The sequence below is a fragment of the Patagioenas fasciata genome, chromosome 1 (assembly GCF_037038585.1).
Source record: "Patagioenas fasciata isolate bPatFas1 chromosome 1, bPatFas1.hap1, whole genome shotgun sequence".
In the NCBI taxonomy this organism is placed as follows: domain Eukaryota; kingdom Metazoa; phylum Chordata; class Aves; order Columbiformes; family Columbidae; genus Patagioenas; species Patagioenas fasciata.
The window spans coordinates 129126602-129152796 of NC_092520.1; the positions used below are offsets into that span (position 1 = coordinate 129126602).

The window sequence follows — 26195 nt, forward strand, 5'->3', positions numbered from 1 at the left end:
CTGGAACAGCAAGTTGTGTTGGTTTTGTGCTGCACAGCCCCTCATAGTTACCAGTCTTGGGCATTACAGGTCAAAGCCTCTGGACATTCCCTGACATTTGTTTCCACGCAGCTCTCTGATCTCCCAGATCTTCCACTACTTCCAGGAACTTTCCTCCAGCTGGGATCTTCACCTTCTTTGTGGGCCCCTCCTCCCTCCACGACTCAGAAACCCTTCCTTTTGGCAGCAAATATTTCAAGAGCACCAAGGCCACAGTTCTCTCAATCTAAATATCTTCTGTTCTGAAACACAACATTGGCTGCCTAATTGATAGTTCTGCTTCATATTTATTAAAAATGTATTTAGCTTAGTGCAGGTGTTATCAAAATTGACAAGCAGCCCATACCAGTTGCAGCTAGCAAGTAGCAGGCTTTTGGCTGAAAGTTCAAAAGCATCTCTGGGAGATCCTCTCTAGAAATTATGCAGAATTCTCTTTATATAGAAGTTACATTTCTGCACAGAGGTATAACTCTCCAAATTGAAGATACTGCACAGATCAATCAAACAAAAATTCTTTATTTTGACACCTCAAGGCAGTAAAATACAAGTATACAATAGGTATATACAAAATTGGCAGTGATAATGCAACTTGATGCAATCCTACAGAAATCTTATCCATCATGGTGGACTGCTTCATCAATATATGTATCTGTAAAATATTGCACCATTTCAAAGAGGGAGCACTCATGAAGAAAGTGGTTATACTCCAGGGAGGTACAATAGCCCTTAAAATGGTATTTCAAACTTCAGAGTAAGGCACCAATTGGCAAGTATGATCCTTGTTCTGTTTATCATATGTTGTGTCTAAGAGAAGTTCAAGATGTGTGTTAACAATGCACCTTTGTCAGCTGGACGAAACACAGCCTTCATTTTCCTAGGCAGGACAATAAAAAAAGCTCATGCCTGATTTTCCAGTCTCCCTCCATATCCCTTTGTGCTTCCTATTCATAATTTATGCTGAAAAAAAGGTTTTAAAAGCCACACTTACATAAAAAGAGTAAGCCAGAAACTATACCAACTTACTGCTACAAAATGGAGAAGATTGAGACTCAAGTGAACAGCCTGTAGTCCATATATAACCCAGTATACCAGGGTTCAGGCTCTACCACAAAAAGAGAAAAATTTCCATCTCCTGGACACAAGCAAGAAACAGATTACAACATGAAGAGGCTGTGCAGAAAATATTCAAAAGAAGTGACTGATTATGCCGCAACATTTCTTATTGACCAATTGAAATGACACTTTGCAAACAACATTAGCTAGCTTTAAATGATCATGGCTGAGAAAGAAAACTCACCTAACATGGTAATAATATGAAACTCTTCATTTAAAAGGGAAACAAACTGCAGTGATAAATAATCCAAGCAACACACTTAGACTGTAAAGAGCTGCCTTGAATATTTTTGTTAATTAAACAAAAGACAAAAGATCCTTTTGTACAAGGCTGAAGGGTTTCAGGGATTCAGTTGTACAGAGCAATTTGTAGACTCCTGAGAAGCTGGTGGATTGAATGCTATGCCTGTTGGGACACACAGATACAATGGCAAACAAATTCCTCAAATGTAATATTCTATGCAGTTGTTCAGTCTTGGGACTAAAGGAAGCTAATCTAGAATTTCTAGATTCAAAACTATTTCTAGGGTAGTTCATGAAGGCTTATTTGCCTACATGAGAAATTCTGGATCTCTGTTTGTTTCCTGATAACCTGGGATGTCTTGTAGTTCTCTTAACCTGGCTACAGAAGGAATGTGCAAAAAGAGACTTTTAAGTGATTGAAATTGATAGGAAAGTGTCAAGTACTCAATATAACCTTCCATTTTAGATGGGGGAAGGATTCTCCTTCATAAAGGAGCCCTTTCCTAACGTGCACAGGAGCTGGCTGTCCTGACTGAAGAATCAGGCAGAGAGTATTAAAAAAATTTTAAATACAAGCATAAGGTAAGTAGTATTTTATAAATAATTTTCCTTTCAGAAAGGCTTAACATTTAAAAAATTCTGTGAATAGTCTGTTTGCCTTTTCACATTCACTTAGCTTACTGATGTCCTTATGTCTCCTTCCAAAGGATGTTCCCACTTCTTCCCAGTTCCAGTGCTGATCCTCAATGTCTATACATGTGGAATGAGTGAGGATATTGGAATTTTAAACCCTGAACTGTATCAGATTACAAAGAGAGCTGCCAGATTATTTTAGAAAGAGACATCAAGAATTGGACTGGCCAGGTATAAACAAGCATTCGTTGCTTGAGCATCTGATGTCACAGTCCATAAGAATGAAAATTCGACATCCATACTCAAAGTTCAGCTTTGGCAGTATCTCTCTTCCAACAGAGCTGGCAGGCTATTTTCCTGCTTGATAGCCAGGATACAGGTAAAGGTCCCGACAGAGTGTGCTACAATATTCTGACATTTCCTTGCAGCGGTGAAATTCTGTGCCTGGGGCATAACCTTCTCGTTGCTTGATTTGCCTATTCACCTAGATATGAGATTGAAAAAAAAAAAAAAAATTGACTGGAAGGATTAAGAAGACAGAAGTAAGAAAAATGTCATTGCTTTCTGCATTCACAAATTATTCTGTTTAACTTATTAAGTAGTGCCCTATATATTGTCTTTCTAAATTATAAGGATAAAGAACTAGGGTTCAGTTCCACAGCAGCTCAAGTTGTTGTGGTCACACAGCTGTCTTCACTCCCTCTTGCCCATTTTCTTAATCTTATGTGAGTGCAAGTGCTTGTGCAGCTATGTGGTGAGCCAGTTCAGGGAATGAATCTACTTGGAAAAAAAACATTATTTCTATAGAAGAAAAGTAACTCTTGGCAAGCCAGACTAATCCTCACAAATTCACCATGAAATCACACAAGGAAATGGAAGGAGTAAAAGAAACAACATTTTCACTTCGGTTAAAGTGCTGTGGAACTGTATATAGATATATATATATATATGTAAAAACAGGGAAAGAAGTAACATTTTTGCAACAAGCAAGGCAAGAACAACTGCTTTAATAGTAGATAAATGCAAGCAATTTGAAGCACTGGAAGGCACTTCAGAAACCAGGTAAGTATGGGAGAGCAAAGATGCTCCAGCTCACCTTCACCAACATGTCAGCCACATGAGTGTCTCGGGAATCTTCTGCAAACACAGAGGTGAGAGCCTCAATATACCAGGATCCACGCTTGGTGTTTCGCATTGCCGCAGTGCCTGAGAAGAAAACATGTATTATCAAGTTTCTGGGGATAACAGACATATAAAACCTCCTTATGCCCTGACTATTAGGGCCTCTCTCCAGTACCTTTCAGACAAGCATATCCACAGATCATATCAGAGCATGTAGGCAGGCGCAGCTTGAGATTTTCTTCCTTGTTTGCATCACTCTCCTCACAGCCTGGGGAATCTGACCATTCTTTCCCATCTCTTTGATCCACTCCCCGGTCTGTCTTATCTGGAGGCAAGGGGAGGGGGTAGAAAAAAAAAAAATCATCCTGAATTACTGCATGTAGTTTTCCTGTGGTTCCTTAGTTTTGAGCTCTGGTCAGTAATGCCACAATTGCTGTCATGCAGAAAGCTTTTCAACGAACCATGAACTTTAAGCTTTTTCAGCTGTTATTTAAACTCATCTGAAAGTTCTGCAGAAACTAATGCAGATACCAACAAGTACTGAACCTGCTCAGCCTAATGTGACTGTTAGTCTGCATCATGACTGATTTTGTTTTTCCCCTCTCCTTTCCTATGCATGTCATGGGATAATCAGAAAGCAATTAAGCTTCTGATAGTTCTTCACCATGTACGGAAGGATTTGATGCCTAGCCCTAAAAGTTTCTGGCCTCCATCTTCAGGAATCATAGAAATGTTCAAAAATGTCTAGTCTAGTTTGCAATGCTAACAATGTATTTATTGCAGAACTGAGTGAGAGCTATCATTTTTGCTGCTAAGGTGTACCTCTAAGTCATCAAGAAAAAACAGACCGAAGTATCTCACTTAGTTCTAAATGCTGACTAAAATCCCACTTGTTTTAATTAAAAGCATAAATTGCGCAATAGTAACAAACAAAATAATTTGACCCCAAATATGAGTACATGAAGACTGGTTTAAAACCTATAGAACATTTAATGTCCTTGGTAGTATGTATTATGACAGGTAGAGATGTTCTCTATTTGTTGTTTACATGATGCAGAGTTGCCACTGTAATTTAGACTAACTGCTTAATGGCAATAGCTTAATAGTCTAGCTATGTTGTATGAAAAATATAACTACATTTTACAGGATTTCTACCTGATTTTGCCCTTTTGTTCTTTTGTTGCAAGATGACAAGCTACTGTTTTACTTACTTCCTTAACAGCATGGATCAGATTCTAGTCTTTGGAGGCATAAGCATCCCCTTCAGAGGCCTTCCTGTTATGACGGCTCTAGGTTTTTGTTGCTAGGTTGTGTCTAAGAAATGCATTTGGATTTCTAACACTTTCACAGGCAGTGGCACTGGTGGCATCTCATAATTATACACAGGAAATGGTCACTTCATAAGTCAGCAATGTTGTTATTCTCATCCAAAAATGAAAGTGGCAGTGGGAGAGGTACAATTGTCTGACAGGCCTATAATTAAGGCTCCATAGCTCAAAATTTCATGGGTACTTCCATCTGTTTCAGGTAGCAATGCAATTTTTTCCTTTTTTAACCACACTTGTAAAATTACTTTTATCGCACTTCTCCAAAATCTTTTAGTTCTGTATCTTTTTAAAAATTTAGAGTACTGTTCACAGTGTCTGTTATTTCAGATAAAACTCAGGTAACTTTACAGTCAAGCTAAATTATTCACACTGTTATCATCCCATAATATATAAAGTCAAAACCTTTTTAATTAAAGCTTCAGAATTAGATGCCTTCCTCATGCATGTCTTCAAACACCACTCTAGTCAACCTACCAACAAAACAAAAATGTGTAGAGCACTAATTCTATCAAAATATCCCTCTGTATACTTAAGCTCTAATTTATATCACCAATAACTGCCACTCAGTTTGATCCAGCCTCTTAAATTTTACTGAGGTTTCCAGATCACTCTTTTCTCAATTGATTTAAATAATGTCTGACTACCTATTTGTCATTATTTACCACAGTTCTCCACTTTTCTGGATCAACTACTATATCAAACACAGCTTCAAAGTCTCATTTTGTGTCCTAGTGAAAACTGACTATTTTTCTTTTCCTATTGCTCTCTGTTGTCTCTGGTTTTTGATCCATGGGCAGCAGGTGGACTACTTCGATTCTTTAGTAGACTCCTGCCAAAGGCCCTTTGGAAATTAAGTGGACCGTACCAACTCTTCTTTGTCTACATTTTTAATGTGTCATTAATAGAAGATAGAAAAGCTTTACCACATAAACTTAGAGAAAAAGAATAACCTATGCATTTCTCATTTTGTTTCAACTGTTTCCAGCTACCTTGCATGCCTGAAGAGATTGATTACAAATCTCAAGTTGTCCACACTATTTATACAGTCTTTTAAATGCTACTTTAAAAGAAAATGTATTGGCTAGTCTAACATTTGAATGCTAACATGAAAAGGTACACATATTCTGTTGGCAGCTCAATTACACTGTAAGTAGCTTTCCGCTTCAACTACTACTCAAGGTTTAAAAGAGACATTAAAAAAGACAAATTTATGCTTTTTCAGCTCTACAAGGCCAAGTGTGAGGTCCTGCAAATGGGTTGGGGCAAACCCAAGCACAAGTACAGTGTGAGCAGAAAACTGACTGAGAGCAGCCCTGAGGAGAAGGACTTGGGGGAGCTGGTTAATGAGAAGCTTAACATGATCCAGCAATGTACCCCTGCAGCCCAGAAAGCCAACCATATCTTCAGCTGCATAAAAAGAAGCATGATCAACAGGTCAGGGGAGGTGATTCTCCCCCTCTACTCTGCTCTAACAACACCCCATCTGGAATACTGACTCCAGCTCTGGGGCATCCAAGATAAGAGGGACATGGAGCTATTGGAATGAGTCCAGAGTGGAGCCATGAAGATGATCAGAGGAGTGGAACACCTCTCCTATGAAAACAGGCTTAGAGAGTTGGGGTTGTTCAGCCTGGAGAAGAGAAGGCTCTGGGTAAATCTTATAGAAGCCTCCCAGTACCTGAAGGAGGCCTACAAGACAGCTAGAGAGGGACTTTTTGCAAGAGGTGGGATAGAACAAGTGATAGGACAAAAGGTAATAGCTTTAAACTGAAAGAGGGGAGATGTAGATTAAAGAAATGCTTCAGTATGACAGTGGTAAGGCACTGGAAGGACTTGCCCAGAGACGCTGTGGATGCCCCATCCATGGAAGTGTCCAAGGACAAGTTGGATGGTGCTTTGAGCAACCTGGCCTAGTGGAAGGTGTCCCTGCCCATGGCAGGGGCATTGGAACCAGATGATCTTTAAGATCCTTCCCAAATCAACCCTATTTTCTATGACTTATTTTTTTTTAACTGAATAGATTTTTCCCTTTCAGTTGCTCAAGTCTCAATCCTTTGCCTATTGCACTATCCCTTCCAATTCTGAAGCATTTTGCATAGCTTTCTTAATTGAAACCTTTTTGGGAATCAGAAGGGCAAGCCTGATTTGTTGATGTGAACAGACCCATTTTGGTAACATTACAGTCAAACAAACCTAATTACCTAATTATGTCAGCTGCCAATTCTGGGTTATTACACCTATTTCCAGACTGTTATGAGTTTGTGTACTCACATTTGTTCAAGAGTATCTAAAGGCTCAATAATGTAAAGGAAAGCAATCATATTAAATTTATATTGTAAACATGCACATTACAATATTTCCAAATGCTTAGATGGATCAAATATTTTTGATACTCAGAATATTTCAGGTACGCTTCAGATTTTTCTCTGCATTGGAATTACACACAAGTAGATAACAAATGAATGAAACATTTTCTTGGCTAGAGGACAAACTATAAAGCTCAGGTAAAAATGAAAAAGAAGGGAGACGGTTGGAAAGAACAAGGGAAAAGGGGGGAAAGCATAAACGCTAGAAACATTTCTTTATCACAAGGGAAAAAACAAAGCTTTCTAAGACAGAACTTCACTTCGAAGTATCTGCAGTTTCCCAGCAACCTCAAAGGCCAGACACTTTATGGAAAAAACTGGTCATTAGTAGATCTGAAAGGTAGGTAGTTACAGACATAGTTACAAGAGAAGGGATGGGAAAAGACTCAACCCAGGAGAAACAAGAAAAGAATTCTGTTTCTACAACAGGTGTAAGGAAAAGTCATTTAGCGGGATAAAGGAAAAAAAAAAAAACAACACAACCTGGAGCCAACTCTGATAGCTTGAGAGACAACACATGAGACACAACACATTCAGGACCAAGAAAAAGACAGGACCTCAGACAAGACTCCAGTGCTAGTGTACCACTCCATGCTGTGCTGCAATTTAATGCACCATATGCCCCACTCCCCCTACTGCAGGCATAGCAAGAAAAAGCCTCAATATACTAGTGGGATATGATAGAGCTTTGTATCACTAAGGTGCTCTGGGGTCTGCAAGTCAATGCACACACCTCATGCAGAGCAAAAGACACTTACAGAGCAACAGATGCAGTAGCAGCAGCAGCAGGGCAGATGGAGGTGAATATGAGTCCCACTTACACCTGAGAGAAGCAAAGAGGAGAGTTGACAGCAAGTTGAATGTGAGGGTGTGTATGTGTGTAAAATGAGACTCAATGGCATGTCAAATACATGGCCTTTAGTATTTGGGCACTCACCTCCCCGGCAAGCTTGAATAAAGAACATCTTGGGCTTATTCTGGAGATTTGGACAGTTTGCATTATCAAAGAGACGGAAAGCCTCCTGCAACTGAGAGAAGACAGTAAATAATCTTCACTGCAGCCTTCTATGAGACACACCTAGTCTCACCTTGCTTCCCTTCATTTTGGCTATTACCTCACTAATCTTGGTATTTTCTCCTTTACCTTCAAACTCACTGTGTGACAAACACATCCCTTTCCCACCCTCACCCCTAGCTCCTACTAGTCAGAGTTCAAGCACTCTACCTCATACTTGTACAGGAAAAAGAGAATTAAATAACTTCCCCCACTTGCCCTATTTCTATGTCATTCTTTATCTTACAGACCTCTCATGGACAGCCTCCTGCCCCCTCCTTCCCACAAGCCCTTATTTTTGCCATCTTAAAAAATGTACATCCTCAGTCTCCCATCACTTCACTTTCTTTTTTTTAAAAAAAACTTTTCTTCCCCTCTTTCCATTGTTACCTTCCAAAAGAAAACCCACAACACATGAGGACAAAGCAATATACCTGTAGTAGTTTGCCATCACTGCCATAAGCCCCACCCTCTACACCGTGGGAAAGTAGAGCTACAATACATGAATCCACATCTTGATGATCTGGTAGTTTAGAGAATCTCTCCAATGCATTCTGCATCTCCTAGAAGAGAAAAAAAAGTTTAATGCTTTCCAGACTTGCACAGGGAAACAGGGTCAATACACAGGGAAAAACACAAATGGTCCTCCTGTTATGAAATAAGCCTTACATACATCAAATTTACAGGACATGTTCCATGAAAACAACAGCAAAATGTTCTTGTTCTTTCATGTAATATTCAGTCCTAAGCATAACATCACGAAGTACCGTTCACTTAGGATATCTACATTTCTATACCGCCCAGTAGGGGGATACAGCAAGTATCTGAGTTGGTACATATGGATTCAATACAGAAGAAACCAACTCATATTATATAGAGATTTTACACTAACACTTAAGTCTGGCTGAGACACCAGAGCAACTTATCAGTTGTACTTGTACTCCAAACACTAGTGATCAAAACACAACAGCAATTTACAAGTGGAAAGCTTTAGAAACTCTGACAACATGGCAGGTGCAAATGTCCTATTATTAATGTTGCAAAAAGCTGCCTTCTTGAATAAAACATGCTTTAACAGGTTCTATACCACTTGTTTTCATATGGATTTAAAAGGAATAAGAACAAATGAGGCTGGACAAGGCAGCAATCGCCATTCATAGAGAAAAACAGTGGCTTGATTCAGTCAGTCATGGAACATTACCAATTTCCCAAAGTGAAGCACAGTCACTACTTGAGCAAAGCAAAGACTGAAAGAGTGGAACTTAGCTGAATAGATACTGGGAGACTGATAAACAGGATAGCAAATGACTCCATCAGTGAAAGGACACAAAAACTATCACTTGCACTTGCAAAGTCTACGTCAAATATTTGCAAAGTTTAACTTTTAGGACAGCAGAATACCAGAAAAAACCTATCTAAACTGGAGATTTATTCATTTGTGGTTTTAACACACATGCCACGTGTGGTCAAGAAATTCTTGCCCCTTGTATTGTACTACAAGAGTTCAGACTAGAGCAGTATCTCTTGTGGTTCTCTGTGATTCTACTTTCTATTGCAAGTCCTCTGCCTTCCAAGCTTCTTCATACTTGTCAGAATGCAAGTAGACATCATCCCATTTAGCCTTATTTTTCATTCCTAAGTGACCATTCACATCCTCCTGTTTAAGCTTAGTTATATCCAAGAAAACATCTTAAGATGTTTATGGAACAGTTACAAACTCAGTTGTACTGGTTGTGAAGTACTATGATCCATCCCCCTTACCTGTGCAGTTAGATCACGAAAGACAGTCACTTGATACCCAAGATTCTTGAAAAGCATCTCCAGGGAAGTACAGTCCACATCCCCCCCTGCACGATACTCCAAGTCCTTCTCACTGCTGAAATGGACATTGCTGAGAATAAGTGCCAAGCCCCGAGGCTCGGATATCAGTTTATATGCCTGAGAAGAAGAAGATTTTAAATAGGTAACTTCAGACTACACAAGGAAATAACAGTGTTAGACTAGAACAGTAATCCCTACGTATCAGTTTGATATACGATGTGCAGGATTTCTTGAGGTCAAATTTTTAGAGGTTGTTTGGTTTTGTTTACTTGTGTTTTTTAATAAATAAGACAGATGTTTGAATTGCAAAGGGTGCAAAAGACAACTAAGTGCATTTGCAAGTCTTCACAACTGATGATCCTACAACACTATTATTAAGAAACTATACTAGCTTGCCTTACTTATTTTAAAACAGAGCTCATACATTTCAAACTGCGAATAAGGTCTTGCTAACTTTTTTCCCTTTCCCCACTCTCACCCCAACATGGCCACACATATTTCCATCATCCCCAACAAAGGCCTTAGGACAACACTATGTAAAACCTAGCTAACATTTCTTAATTGCTGCTGGGAACACAGATGTAAAATAGCATGAGTGCAATTTTAACAGCAAAGGACTGTCAGTCACTGATCCCAAAAGTTATCCATCTGGCAAAAAAAGGTTAACAGGGAAAGAACTAGTTTAAGAGGGGTGTCTTCAAATTAAGTTCTCTCTCTGCCTCTCCCACTCTAACAGCAACAAATCACTTACTAACACTGCTGTAAATTGGAAGTGAAATTTAACGCCAAAGGAGCATATCAAATAGGGTGTATCCAAGCATAGATGTAAAAGGAGCCAAGTCAAACTCACACTGATGCTGCCTAATTAGATCTCTCCAATAGACAGCTAAAACAAAATATCTGTTTTGCTGTACATAGAGCCTGTGACTGAGCGTTCAGCATTAGCACATTGTGTGACCCTCATAAAGTATACAAGAAAGGATTTTTTTCCTTTTCCTTTAAGCCCACTCCAACAGGAGCTATGCTTTACAAACAGAATAAACAAAAAGTAATTAGTCTACCTACATAACTTCAAATGCTGCAGAAGATTAGAAATTCAGGCTATTCTAACCAGTGCTACCCAGCACAGAATCCTGATCTTTTTCTTGAACCTAAGGAGATACTCTTCCAGGTACCGGTAGCAATTACAACAGCCAAGACTGTGACTACTATTTGAAACACAGTTCTAGTATATTACAGTCATTCGGAAGGTGTGTCATCACACTGAAGGAGATGAGGATGCAGACAAATAAGACACAATAATACTGATAGCCTAGACAGAGCAACAGAACGGAAGACATTTCACAAAGCTCTTCATGAACAAAAACCAGAGACAGAGATTTGTATAGAGTTACAGAACTTCTGAGAATTTCTTGACACTTGCAAATGAGAACTACATCAAATCAAACAACACTGGTAACATCTTTTACTTACACAGACAGCACACCACTGATCTTGATTCTAATGCAGCATGCATTTTGGCTCAGTTTTAAGTAGCATGTGCTCCACTGATATATACAAACACTTCATATTTTTCACATGTTAAGGAGATTTTCTCTGTCAACTACTTACCAAGTGCTGATGATTATGATAAAATTCAGGAGTGCAGTGCTTCACTGAAGGAATCAGGGGACCATCTCCATTATCCAAGGAATGTTCCATTGGTTCTGCGCAAATAAACGTATCAGTAACAATAAAAAAAATTCCGGCTACAAAGCCTCTGCATTAAGGTAGTAACTGGCAAACTCTGAAGTATATGGTCTTAGGCATATTCCTGTAGTATACTATTAACACCTCTAAAAATTCTTCTTCATCATAGAATGAAATATAGCAGAAAAAAAATCAAAAGTACTGGAATTACATGCTTATTTTTTATTATTTTAATTGGCAACTTTTTTTTGTCTTATATGTGAGTTAGCCTTACCTAAAGCCTAGTAAATTTAGTTCTAGACTATGAAAGCAGAATTCTCATCTAAAATTAGAGACGAGTGCTTTCTGTCATTTTGAACAGTATGTTATTCCTTTCACAGTTAGGTTGACAAACCATTGCTAGAAATATTCAAATAGAATAATGCTTTTCCTTTCATTAATGCCTCCCATGATCACTGGAAACAATTATTTATTTTTTGCTGAACACATGCATAAGCAATCAAACTAGATGTTTCTAACTTACATAAAGTGCAACACCCTTTTTTGTTCATCTGCCTCTGAATAACCCTTCCCTCTGGATAACAGCAGATATGGGGAATGATAATCAACTACTCGTCATTTGCAGACAAACACTTACTGCCCTGTCCTGAAGAAAAGGAGCTTATGACATTCATTATTTCCTTTGAAATATTTTTTCACCTTCTGAGACATGGCTCTCCTGGTTAGAGAACGCATGTTCTAAAACCCAGAACAACCCAAACCTACCCAAACCTAAAACGTTCGCACCTAAATAAAAAATAAAAAAGATAAAAAAGGCCTTCAAAATCTAGATACTTGTTCTTTAACACCAGAGAGAGCACTCCTACTAACCAGCATACAGTTAAACCTATGATTACAGAACATGAGTGCTTCAGGAATTACCAGAGGCAAAATAAAGACTGGCAGGAAGATCCATCCCAAGAACTAGTTCCCTGATCTAAGTCACAGATGCTTGCTAAAGAAAAGCTAATTTGCTGCACTTAACAAAAGCTACAGAAATCTGTGTTGGGCCCATGTAATATAAATAAGGCCATGTACTTAAATTTATTTGCTAAGAAGGAAGACTAAGTTAAGAAATTCTGGCCAAAATCATGACCTTTACACAGCTCCAGTTCAATTAAACTCTACTACAAATTTTAAGAAAGAAGAAAATCTTTGAAAATATCCAATTTTACTGATGTATTTTTTGGGCAACAAAAATTCCTGTATGAATAAATGAAGCTGACTAGAAACTGACTGGATTCTCTCTTTCAATATGCTATTTCACTTTCATTTTCTAGCCTAATTCTGCCTCCTGTAGCTCATCAGAATACAGTCAGTTCACTGTTGAGTCTGTATTCCTGGGACGAACAAAGCTGTAGCAAGCTTATAAATTGAATATTAGAGAAATTAGAAGCAACCAACTAGATAGCCAATCAAGTATTCACAATGTCATGTGTGACTCACCAATCCTGTATGGTCTCTTTGAATTACAGGATTCACTGGTAGAGAACGGAAGATTTGATCCAGAACAGCATTCAAGCTACAAGATAACCAACAAATCCATGAAAAAGAGAAGCATAAACCAGCTATTTTTTTTACTACAGTAGAAGTCTGTAGGTATCATGGAACAAAGATACATGTACTTACATATGCCAATACATGACTTTAAAAAGAGCATTATCATTCACATCCAAATGGAACATCATGCCAGGACAGCAGCACCATTTCTGTCAATGTGTGCAGGTCTGACTGAAAATGACTTAATTTTCTTCATGCAGTTACAAACCTTTCTTTTTCATAGCTAGCACAGTCATTATTTGGACTTAATTTGAGAACAAGAAGATAACACTCCAGCACAGAGATAATGTTCTTAATTGCTCTGATCTGAGAGCCAAGGATATTCTGAGTGCTCTGCCCACAACTGTGAGATATCAAGGAAGGGGGGCATGGATGCGGCAGAGCTTGACTGCCATCCAGACTGATCAATAAGAATATTTCATGCCATTAGCGTCATGCTTCAGATTTAAGGAGTTGGGGTTTCAGGTCCCGATCTCATTCTCGCTGAGGTGCAGCCAGGGGAGTTTTGGTTGGGACTGTTCAGACTACAGAAGAGAAGGCTCAGGGGGATCTTATATACGGGAATCTCTATATAAACACCTGGGTGAAAAGAGGACAGAGCCAGGCCCAGTAGCAGGATAAGAAGCAAAGGGCACAAACTGAAACACAGGAGGCTCCCTCTGAACGTCAGGAAATGGTTTTTCTCTGTGAGGGTGACCAAGTACTGGAGGAGGTTACCCATGGAGATATTCATCCTCCATGGATGAATCCATGAGGATGCATCCTTGGAAATATTCAGAAGTCATATGGATGTGATTCTTGCCAATTTCCTTAAGATGACCCTGCTTGAGCAGGGGAGTTGCGCCACATGACTTCCTGAGGTCTCTTCCAACCTCTACCATCCAGTGATTCTCTGTAAAAATTCTCTTGTTCCCAAATTTCTTCCCCTCTGCTTTTACTAAGACTACTGTAAGTTCCAATTTGCAACAAAAACTCATCCTGTCCATTGTAAACAATTATTTTTTTCTTCCCATTTGAAAAAGATCACTTAGTGCACAAACCCAATCTGAAATGCAGTATATCCATTTTATTTTTTTAAAACTGTTGTACCCTTGCAATCCCATTGCTTAGGTTGGATGTTGTCTTCAAGATCATTGCCTCCAGATGCTGTTGTTTGGTTTCACGTAGAGCTTCGCAGAAGGCTGTGAAGGCATTAGGGCCTCTCTTGGGGAGCAAATTGAGGAATTCCACATTTTGGCTGAAGCTCCCTGACTTGGCCTAGACCCAGAGGAAAAAAAAAAAATGCACACAAATTTAGCACATCAATGCAATCAATATTGAATGAAACTTCAGAACAACTCAACTTTTTTCCTTCATGTAAATGTTTCATCACTATGCTCAGCTGTACTAGATACATTTTTGTAGCTTTTCCCACTCATCTTTTCCTATTAGCACAATGGGAGAGTATATGACAATATAGCAAGCCAACAATTCACACACTATCAGAGTAATATACCCTCTTCTCTCTAAACTTTTACTTCCAGTTACTGTTCAAACAGTATCTATTTCCCCCGACTAAATGCACAAAGTCCAGAAAATGTTTCCGCTACTGCCCAATGGTTTATTGTCTCATGCACAAATAACATAAAGCCTAAGAAAGGTACTGCCCAATGGTTTATTGTCTCATGCACAAATAACATAAAGCCTAAGAAAGGTTTCAGTAAATTACTTATTTTATGGAGTGAATTCTGAAAAGATGCTACATACGTATAGACTGTAACATTTAGATCAATGAAACAATATACAGTAGTGTATGCGAAAAAGTAACAATCAAAATGAAATGTATATATCTGTAAAAGATTCTCAGGGAGTTCTAATTTTTAGAATATTAACAGGACACTTGCCAACAAATTGTCTAATTTATACAATGACAGCCTTCCCTGTGAAATCTAAAACACACCAAAACATCATGTATTAAAACACTAGGTATCAAATAAAAATTCTGTAAACTCCACGGAATTCATCCTATATATTTTTAATTACCACTTAGCTCCAAGATCTCTCCTTCTCGTGGATATGAAAGGCTGAGTTACACAGAACCAAAGACTAAGACTATGTTAGCGATCACAGGAAAATGAGAAAAAAAGCATTGAGTCAGATGTGTAAATCCTCTGGTACAGAACATTTTACATGATTTGGTTTCCTTTACAAAATGTATCAAGCTTGGTGTTAAAAATAGTTTGGCTTTTGTCCCATCACATTGGAAGGCTATTGCAAAATTTTGTTGATCCAATACTTATGAACCTATTCTGAAATTTCAGATATATGTTCATTCACGACTGACTAGTAGCCTTTATTTTTGTATCAACAATGTCCCTTGACTTCACTGTTCTCCTGTCCTTTCCCTTATTTATCAAACTTCTTTCTATAAATCAGTCTCCATTTGCTATAGTAAACAAGCCACCTTCTTTCAGCCTCCTCATAAATGGCCTTTTCACCTTGACAACGCAAGTACCCTTTCCTATATCCATGGAAACCTCAACTTTCAGAACACTGTTGACTGGAAGTGCATAAAGAAATATCTCACCTGTGCCTTTCCAGAAGTATGAAAATACTTTGCCCTTTCTCCTGGTAACACTTCTCCATTAGTTCATAAAAGATAACCAGCTCCATACACTGGTATCAACAAAGAGCATTTAGATCTCAGTATCTACACCATCTGATAGCCTTTGATTATTTGACAGAGCATTCACCTTGTTTAAAAAACAAGAGAAAGCTCTTGCTGTCATACCTGCTATTTTGAAGGTACATCCCAGAGCTCTGGAAGAATACCTGATGCTCTGACAAGAAGGCATTAATGAAGCAGATTTTTTACTTCATTGTAAAAACATATGTATCCACTGTCCCACTTGCTTTCCACTACGATTTTTGCTCTGTTTGAAATCCCTCTCATCTGGGCCTTCGTCTACTTAATTATATTTACATCATCTCCACTATACAGTAAACACATTTTTTTCATTATTCTTTCTTAAAAGTGTGTATAATTTTTTAAAAATCTCATTTTTTTTGGTATCTTTCTTAATTACCCAATTTAAACTCTCCTTTTCTTTCCCTCCCTCCCCTTTTTGTGACTAACTTCAGGCCAGCAACTCAACATCCCTATTAACCACTTGTATTTCATCAGCGTCCTTATTTAACCCCAGTGGGCTTCTATAAGAGATGATGCCTCTTAGCATGTGGTGTGAGTGTGAGAGACGGTGGTTCTTAACACACAGCCTAAGTGTGGAAGGCTGAGATATTGTGAATTATTGTCTCAAAGCTTGTTTGCTAAAATAATGGGCTTAAGGCCTGCTTGTTACAGAAGAATGCTTGCTTACACTGCTTGTTTAATTTGGCCTGCTGTAAATGCTTAAATTCAGTGAGTTAAAGCAGAAAACGCATGATCGCTGTGAACTGCTAAAACTCAAAGAATGCTTGAAGCTTGTGTAAAGCTCAAGCAAAACTCTAGCAGTATCAGCCACCAACATCTGGGACAAGGCCTGCAGTGTGCTCAGGCAACACCTGCCACCAACTGCCATAAAACACCCAGGTTAAAACTGGCCATCCACCACCAGGACCAAAACCTGTAACCTGAGACCAGCAGACCTGAGACCCAAGCGCTGCCAGCACTACTGGGACGTGGACTCTGATATCAGCACAACCTGAGACCTGTGAACTCACTGCGCCACCAGGACTCGAGACCTGCAAACTGCCAGCACTACCAGGGCCTGAAACCTGAGAGCTACCCAATGGATGACAGATCCCTGGTGGATCCCTGGCGGTAACTATCACTTGCTTAACTTTCCTCCTAATTGCCTCCCACTTACTCTGTCATTCTAGCTTTAGACGTAAAAATAAGATAGGTTGTTTAGTGGCATCTGACCTCGTTTGTGTTTTAATCTCACTCTTGGAATAATTTTGAAACCTTACAGAGTCTGAAATGGGACTGGGACCACAGAGCCTCTCAGTCCAGGGTAAAACTGAAAAAAATTGCAGGACGATGTAAAGATGGTTTAATAGATAAAGCAAAAGCTGTGCACACACGTAAAACAGAGCAAGGAGTTCATTCATTACTTCCCATGGGCAGGTACATGTTCAGCCATCTCCAGGAAAACCAGGCTCCATCATGCATAACGGTTACTTGGGAATACAAAACCACCATAACTCCAAATGTCCCCTCTTTTTCTTCCCCCAGCCTTTATTGCTGAGCATGATGCCATATGGTTTGGGATATCCTTTTGGTCAGTTGGGGTCAGCCGTTTCAGCTGTGTCCCCTCCCAACTTCTTGTGCACCTTGACAGTGTGCAAGTAGTAACTAAAACATCCCTGTGTTATCCACACAGTTTTCATGACAAATCCAAAACAGCCCCATACAAGCTACTATGAAGAAATCAACTCTATTCCAGCCAAAACCAGTAAAAAAAGTTCTTGATTCCTTCTCTGACTTTCACTGTCTTCCTGTACCTTTGTCCTTTTCCACTAGGGATTGGAGCTATTTCAGGTAAAACTGCCTGTGTCTCTACAACTTAGCGCAAGTATCCTTGACAGGTCCCATGAGGAATTTCACATTATCTTTGGCACACACAAGTCAAAATTAATCAAGAAGTTATTTCCTTGTTGCTTTCAAAAATCTTATCAGTCTCAGGTTCATACCTGCTGCACTAGTGCCCAGCATCTGTTCTTATGACAGGACCATCAACCTTACTAAGGGACTAAAAAGACCCTTGCTTGCTTATTTGAGTCTTGAGATGCATTTGAAGTGCATCTTCAGTAATTACCTTTCCAGTTTGCTTTCTTTTTGAAGAGCCATATCTCCATTCTGCAGTCTTCAGTGCACTACCATACCTTTGGGAGCAATCCCAAGCTATTTCTAACTACTTCTCATAGTACCCACTGCTCAGGATGAGTAACAAAAGCCTGTGAACAGCATTTTTGTTTGAGAGTGAGAGTCCTGGATCCTGTAAGGTTCTCCAGGCAATCTACACAGACATATTTGAAATACAAATTCTTTCAGTAAAAGGTGGATAAGTGCCACAACAAGCTAGTTTACAATATGTTGCTTCACTTACTTTCACAGTATTATTCTGGAAGTAGGTATTATTCCTACTTTGACAAATGACAACAAAATGACAACAAAAGACTGGAGGATACCACCTGACTTTTGAAGCACAGCATGCTGCAACTACATACTAGCACACAAGCCAACAATTTCATAAATCTCCGACAAAACCCATAATGCCAAAAGCAGTTTACAGTTACCCTGTGTGTTGCAAGCAAACTCCATATTGCTTGGTATGTTCTCCAAACAGTCACATTAAAAAATGCTGGTAACAAACAGATGAGTTTCACTGTGTTGCCACTGCCAAGAACAACACTCACCTTAACTAGGAATAAAATTCATGGTACAGCTGAGTATAACCTGCATACCTGTATCATTTCCATCATCTCCGTGGTGATGATGTCTTTCTCTATCATGTGCTCCATCAATTCTTTCAAAACCAGCTGCTTTGCCAGCATCACCCGGTTCTTCTTTAGAGCTTCCTGGTGACATCGCTGCATGCCGCAGGCAACCAGCATGCTGGCAGGAGAGAGTAGAACAAAGCCCGACTCAACAGCGAGCACCAACTTTACCCTTCCCAACTTCCTGCTCAAGAGGAAGCAGACCGACTCTGCGGGCTGCCGTCGCCTCACAACGCGCAGAGGGGCCTCCACCACCCGCCTGGTCGGCGATAGGCAGAGAAGGAGGGCCGCAAGGGCCCGATGGCGGCAGGCCGATGCAGGCCGCTATACGCGCTCCCAGGACCAGTTCCCGCCAAACAGCCCGCGCAGCGCACGCTCGTCCTGCCACTCACCCCTCGCTACTACGCCGCGCGCGCCCGCGTTTCTTCCCGACGGCCCCAGCGATTCAAACCGCCAGACCCGCTTCCACCAGTTACGCGGCAGAGGCCCGAAGCCGCAGCCCCTCCCTTTCCGAAAGCTGAACAACACAAGCGTCGGACACCACCCACACCGGCGCGCTTGCGCGCATGCGCAGTCGCCCCTGCTTCGAGGCGGGTGCTGGGCGGGGCGAGCTCGCAGCGCGGAAAACGTTTTGCGTATCTTCCTGCCTGGCCTCTGCCCCCGGGGCGGGGCATCTCCCGCGGCCCGTCAGTGCGTGCTGGCCCCGCCCCGCCCCGCCTTCCCGCCGCACATGGGTCGGCGCGGTGCAGTGCAGGGGCCAAGGGGCAGGAGGTGTGGCGGGCGCGGGATTGTTGGCTTGCTCGTAAAGGAATGGGAGGGGCTCTGCGTACACGTAGAATTCAGGGGTATGCAGCTTTGCTTGCAAGCACACCGGTTCTGGGATTTTTTTTTTTTTTTTAATATTATTTTTAGAGTTTTTGTTATGTATGTTTTGTTGACATACGTTTCAGCTAAAATCAAAGAAGGGCACAAGTGAAGTAATTGAAAGGGAAGAAGGAGCGCACATAGGGCATGCACAGTACACGTGAAATATGAAGGGAAAAGTAAGTGAGCATCCTTTTTAAGCAGAAGCAAATTTACAGCTCTTGGCATGCAAAGCTTCAGACGGTTGTCCCTTGGTGCACAGGAGTTTCACATGCTAAAACAAGTCCAGAAGCTTGAATAACCTTTATAGATGCTAAAACCAAAATCCTACTGATCACAATCGGTGACATTATATATATTTTTTTTAATTATTATTATATTATATATATATATTAGGGTTTTTTGGCTAGCTTTTCTGTGCAGATCACCGGAATTTCCTCCTAACTCCTGGCAATTCGTTGCACTCAGAAAGGTCCTGGGTTGCCCAGTTTAGACTCCATTTCTGTTTCTGTGTGGAAGACCTGTGCTACTTTTTGTTGTAGCTTATTCTTTCATGTTTGCAGCTACAGAAGGAAGATGCAAGAAATAAGTGGCTTTCAAAAAATCACACTGCCTCTATCAGCAAATTTGTCTCTCATAGTACTTTTACAACAGGTATCTTAGCTGCTTCATCATTAATGATATTAAAGTGATTCAGCTGTAGATTTAGAAATGGAACTCCTCTCCTTTTTCTAAGACAAGATCTTCAAATGCACAGAACACAAGCAAAAGCATGGCTTTGTGGAGTGTTTCTTTGGGGAGGAAAAATGAACAATGACACTAGGTATTTTTAATGCGGTCCCGTTTATTTAGAAACAACAGTAAAAGTATTTTTTTTTCTTTGAAGTATAAAGAATCAAACAATAAGAAATAATTTATTTGCTTCTAGGGTATGGTTTGATGGTTCTTCACATGAATAAAAAATGATGTAATTGTATGAGACAAGGCTGTTATGATTACTCCTCTCCTTCACAGGAGATTTGGACCACCATTTTTTGTTTGTTTGTTTTGATTTGGAAATTCACCCACCGCAAATGTTTATTTGCATACTGCAGACCACTTTAATGCTGCAGGGCCCATCAGTTTAACTCACCCTTTTAAAAGACCACACAGCATCACTGATTAGTGAGAGCTATAACCTGGATGCAACCTAGAGCTGTCATGATGCAAACCATGTGTGTTTTGGGACTGCTATCTTTAGGTGCTCTCCGCTATAGCTGTGTCCACTGCTGTCAGACTGGCACTTTCCAGAGTCCAGAGAGAAGCCTCCATGCATGATGTCATTATGGAGAGCTAGAGGAGCATTGACCTTTCTGTGCAAATGTTTGCCATGATGACAATGAAATATCTCAAGTGATCTGGTTGGGGCTGTAGTACAGCCAAGTAATACACCCTCCTGTAGAGCTGCTAAGACTGGTGGTCCTAGCGAAGGATACATATATGTGTATGTGTATGTGTATATGTATATGTATATGTATATGTATATGTATATGTATATGTATATGTATATGTATATGTATATGTATATGTATATGTATATGTATATGTATCCTACTGCCAGACTCTCTTGCAGGAGTAAAACTGGTATTTTGTCCCTCTTGCCCACCATTGCAGGCTGTGTGGGATGATAACTGTGTGAACAACAGCAGTAGTTTCACGGTGCTGTGCTTGCCATCAGTTTTGCAATGCCAAGTGACAGATATCGGGTGGTGCTGGGTCCCAGATGAGGACAGCCACCCTCAGCCACACTCCATGGCAGCACAGCCAAGGACATGGAGCAGATGCAGCAGAGGGATAGCAACAAATAGCACAGGCCGTAAATTTGTGTTCCTGCAAAACAGCAACATGGGGAATTACAGCCTCAGTCTCTCAGTCAGAATTCTAGGGTGGCTGATGATCACACAGCTCTCAGCAATGCTGCTGTTTGTAACACACAGGCCGAATCTACTCAGCGCAGTTTCTATTGCTTCTCTTTCGAAGGTAGTTTCTCCTCACTGCATCCTACAGACCTTCTTCAGAGGTCATTTGGAAACCTTGTCTCTTCTCATGATTTACTCTCCTCCCTCACAAAGGTGTATCTCCAGTTTGAGAATTGTTGCTGTATGTAACAAAACTTTCTCACAGTATTTTTACAGATCTGCCTAGACAAAGCATTGTGGTATTACACCGATTTATATTTCGTGCAAAAAGGTTCTAGTGAGATCGGAAGCTTTGTCTGTAGTTCAGCTCTGGTTTGAATAATGGTGAGACAGACTTTTACAGTTTCAGGCATGAAAAATACCAGCACTTTCACCTTCTCTCCAGGAGCACCCTGTATTGGGGTGAGGGTTTGGTTCTTCATTCGTGGAAGGTGAAATTAATGATAATATGGAGGGCTGGAAAGTATCTTCAAAGACATCATTGTTAATGGCACTCTCATAAGCTGGTGGTGGAGTGAGTGGCTCCAGTGGCTCAAACCTTTGTTCAGTACCTTTTACTTCATGGATGTCTGAAACAAACCGTTGCAGCCTTGGGGGCAGCACCAGCTGCAACTGCATCCTGGAACCTATGTCCGTCTCAGATGACCCCCTTGTGCCTGTTGGCACTGACACCCTGAGAGCCTCCACCATGATATCTTCTTGGGCAGATGATTCAATAGCAACGTTGTAAGGAGGAGGCTCATTCAGTGGTGAGGGCACTAAGCTTGGATTGGATGTAATTGTCCATATTGCTGGAGCTGACATAGTCATCACTTCCTCATAGGTGGGTGCTTCATAGGCAGCATTCACCCTATGCACAAAGAGAGGAATGGCAGTTTTACTGGTTATTTTACTGCTTAGTTTATGCAGGGGCAGGTAGTCTGCATAATGTAGTATAGGGACCATGCTATAATCAATATATACGACTGAGAGAGGATATCTCATGTGGTGTTGTTCTGTGTGATATTCTGCTGCTCACTTGTCCAGCCAACTTAATTTCTTGCTTTCTGGTCCAGAGAATGGACCATCTGGCCATTTTCCCACACTCCTCAGAACAAGTGAAAAAAAAAAAAACACTGGTTTTCAGTGTCCTAGGCTTAGCTTGATCATAGAATCAAAGAGTATCTCAAATTGGAAGAGACCCAAAAGGGTCCTGTCTCTCATTTAAAATCTCCTGCCAGCTAAAATGTATTACTAAGAATTACTAACTACTAATTATTTCTCAGAATAAAACAGGATCTTACTTTTTTAATACTTTAGCTCAATGTTCATCTATTTTTAAGTAGTGGAGAAAATTAAGTATTTTTGTACAGTTTAAGCATGGATTAACTGTTCTGTGTTAAAAAGAATATCTGCAGAGAAAAATGTTACTTTAGAAACATTTTCCTTTTTAGGTTGTAAACAGATACTAATTTTCTAATTTTCTTCTAGTATGCCGCCAAGCTAGCAAAGCCCAAGGTAGACTTCTTTTTATGCACTCTTTCTAAAAGTAAACACATAATAACATTTTTTTGCACTTCCACGACACCTGTATTTGAGAAGTTAAAGTCATTTATGGATGTGGATAATGATTATCTGGATTATACAGACAAGGAAGCAAAGATACAAATAAACTCTTTGACTACAGTAGGCAAATTGGGGTTAAATTAGGTGATGCTGAACACCTGCAAATGTACATGAAGGCAAAGAGACGTGGGAGTATTCAGAGCCTCTCAAAATCAGGGCTTATTATTGTCAAGCTGTGTTTTTTTAAGACTGGAAACACACCTAGCTACAAGTTCCTTTTTAAAAGTTCGCCAAGGAACAGTTGCTCTGGAGATAAAGTTCATAAAGCTAAACCCAGCTAAGATGCAGTATTACTTCAGCATTTTTTCTTTTTCCTTGTCTGACTCATTGTTTGGCGAGACTTGATAACTCAAATTAAAATAAAACTGGGCCTGGATCTGTTTAACCTTTGGAATTGTTAGTGGATCAGTTCCTAGGGGGAAAGAAAATATATTTTGGGCAAGATACAGAACATGCATGGCATAGACATTTGGAACCTCCACCTGAATAATGAAGGAAAGCAACCTGAAAAGACCTTTTATCTTTTGGAGTGGAGTCTGTGTTTAGTGCCATAGGGGAACAGCAGCAAAACAATATGTAAAATGGCTGTATCTGGGGAGAGAGAATTAAAGTAAAAAGAATTATCAGGTTGCTGCTTACCCTGCTTGGCTTTGTCTGCTTGGAGATATCTCATTTGTGTTATGTCGGCGATGATTCTTCAGGTAACACTCGACAAACACACTCAGCAAATACCCAACCAGGCACACTCCCCCGACTCCTAGGAAGAAATAGCCTACTGGATTGATGTTAGATGTAATGGCCAGCATGGTGACCCCAATGAGAAGAGTAGCAGTGAAAAGAAGCAACAAGGCTTGGCGAATGTTCTTCCACTGTGTTTCTAACCACATGGTGGTATAGGTGGTGGTAGCGAACAGTTGAGAACAGATGAGCAGTTAAGGGGACAGACATCTGTGGAAGACAGAATAGTTTTTTCAATATGAAACATGAGCATACAAACACTTTCTTAGTATCGTGACCAAAATAAGAATATACCTACTCGAGTACACGCCATCATGAGAACATGCAGATATGCACATGCATAATAAGCCTGGGAAATCTCTGCATAAATGCACACCAATGTAAATGTACTAGAATTTCCTATGTGAATGCATATTGAATAATGGGAATGCTGGGATACACAACTGCAAGACATAATATGCATAAATAGACCATCAGCACTTACTGTCAGGCTTATCTAAAAAGGTCTATCTTCTTAATAAAATTTAGAATTGTCTAGGATGCAGATTTGATATTACTACAAAAGTGAAACACAGAATAAAGGTAAATTCTATGACATTTGTACGTTGCATAATGAACATTCAGATACTAGTTCAGATCCCAGCTTAATCGATGGGGCTGTCTGCCCCAGTAAATTGAGCGTCTAACTTCAGTGTAGCGTTACAGCAATAATATTACTTTAGGTTCTATATATACCTGGGATGTCTGTTTTTGCAAATTGTGGGCATGTATTTGAATATTTGCCAATAACATAAGGATTTTTCTGTTGATGTGCTCTTTTGCACCATTCTCAAACATGAGAGCACCTCCTGTGCCCCATTCCAAACCCCGTCTCTGTAAAAGAGACAACAGTTGTCATTGTGTGCAGTCAATCTGGAGTGAATACCAGAGATCTGTGGCATTCAAGAAATATAATTAAGGAGTCATCTTGCATGTGTTGCACTAAACTACATATATCCCACTGTTTTGATGAAGACCCCTTTGAAGAAAAAAAAAGCATAAGACAATGGGCATATTTTTCATTAATATGCATCTCCAAACAAATATACAGTTTTACATAGTAGTTCTACGTTACATTGTGTGCTTTTGCACGCTAAATGCTTTCCCTAGTTACAGCAAAAAATAGGTAAATGTATAAACTAATATACAAATGCCACAGAAATCAACATGTTCTTTTTCAGCTTATACTTACCAGAGAGAGGTTTTGGTAGGTAGGAGTAGTCATGTTTTAGCTTCTCTCTTCATCAGAAGGAAAAATATGCAAGCTCTTTCATGCCTGCTACTTCCTCTTCTGACCTGAGGATGGGACACCAGCAAAAACTCTCTTTTCCTCTCTTTTTCTTGTATGGAGGCACTGAAGACTTCTTTTGAAACTAAAAGCCAGAAACTAGTGAATATCAGAAGCTACCAAACGAGTTTTGTGTGGGAAAGTAGAACTTCATTTTTCCAGGTTCTGAATCCAAAGCAATTTCTAGACCATCACAGACCTTCTGTTCTTTTGCTGCTGTTCTAGGTCTGTCCCACAAAAGCAGGAAACTCGTTAGGAAAGAGGGCGGAGTGAGCAGTGGGGGAGTGCTTACCTGTGTCAGATCTGTTTGGTCTGCTTTACTTTAAGGAGAGAAACTCTGCCCTGAAAATTACGTTCTCCTTCCCACGTAGCAGAGGAATCTTGATCTCTGCCTCACAAAGCGGGATGGACTGCTGGCCCAGCCCACATCACATGGTCCACACATAAATCTATTTATGAGTTCTGTAGCGTGTAAATCCGTACATTTTCCTATCCTGATTGGGCGCTGTTTGTCAGATGTTGTTTTATGTCCTCTTCTATTTTACAAGGAAAAAGAAAAAAGGAGGCAATGGTTCAATGGGTTATTATTTTGCAAAGGGGATTTTACAAACAAAAAGAAAACAGAGGGCTGGGTTAAAATCCTTTTTACTCCCTGATGTTTCTGGCAATGAGGACTACTCATAAGCAATGGAATGTGTACTAAATTACTTCATGATGTCTGTTATCATCTGAACCTTTAGTGTGTGTCTGAAAATAGCCTAGACTAGACTCAACTAGACCACACCAGAATAGAAGAGAGACCATTTCAGTTGGAAGGGACCTACAACAATCATGTAGTCCAACTGTCTGATCACTTCAGGGGTCACCAAAAGTTAAAGCATGTTATTAAGGGCATTGGCCAAATGCCTCTTAAACACTGACAGGGATGGGGCATTGACTACCTCTCTAGAAAGCCTGTTCCAGTGTTTGACCACCCTCTCAGTAAAGAAATGTTTCCTAATGTCCTGTCTGAACCTCCTCTGGTGCAGCTTTGATCCATTCTGACGCATCCTATCACTGAATACCAAGGAGAAGAGATCAGCACCTCCCTCCAGTTCCCCTCCTCAGGAGGCTGTGGAGAGCCATGAGGTCACCCCTCAGTCTCCTTTCTCCAAACCAGACAAGCCCAAAGTCCTTGGCCACTTCGCACAGGACATTTCTTCCAGTCCTTTCAGCAGC

The 26195-nt window shown here is 40.2% G+C and overlaps 2 protein-coding genes across 3 annotated transcripts; both read right to left on the bottom strand.

Annotated features, from left to right (window-relative positions):
* Positions 1–535: 535 nt before the first annotated feature.
* Positions 536–19068, bottom strand: CASP2 (caspase 2). Of its 2 annotated transcripts, none has more exons than XM_065849611.2 (11): positions 18878–19063; positions 18453–18603; positions 14097–14264; positions 12894–12969; positions 11331–11425; positions 9660–9836; positions 8333–8461; positions 7782–7872; positions 3326–3475; positions 3125–3234; positions 536–2512 (listed from the first exon to the last, which is right to left on the bottom strand). In XM_065849611.2, the coding sequence occupies exons 2-11, from the start codon at positions 18600–18602 to the stop codon at positions 2378–2380; spliced, it is 1281 nt and encodes a 426-aa protein (XP_065705683.2). In that variant the 5' UTR covers position 18603; positions 18878–19063; the 3' UTR covers positions 536–2377. The 2 variants fall into 2 exon arrangements, with proteins under 2 accessions (XP_065705683.2, XP_065705693.2); XM_065849621.2 differs by lacking the exon at positions 536–2512 and adding an exon at positions 7603–7667 and having other exon boundaries at positions 3121–3234; positions 18878–19068.
* Positions 19069–20921: 1853 nt separating this feature from the next.
* TMEM139 (transmembrane protein 139) lies at positions 20922–25643 on the bottom strand. Its single transcript, XM_071814826.1, has 4 exons — positions 25270–25643; positions 24882–25062; positions 23552–23860; positions 20922–22157 (listed from the first exon to the last, which is right to left on the bottom strand). Exons 3-4 carry the CDS (start codon positions 23797–23799, stop codon positions 21653–21655), a joined length of 753 nt encoding a protein of 250 aa, XP_071670927.1. The 5' UTR covers positions 23800–23860; positions 24882–25062; positions 25270–25643; the 3' UTR covers positions 20922–21652.
* Between the last annotated feature and the right edge of the window lie 552 nt (positions 25644–26195).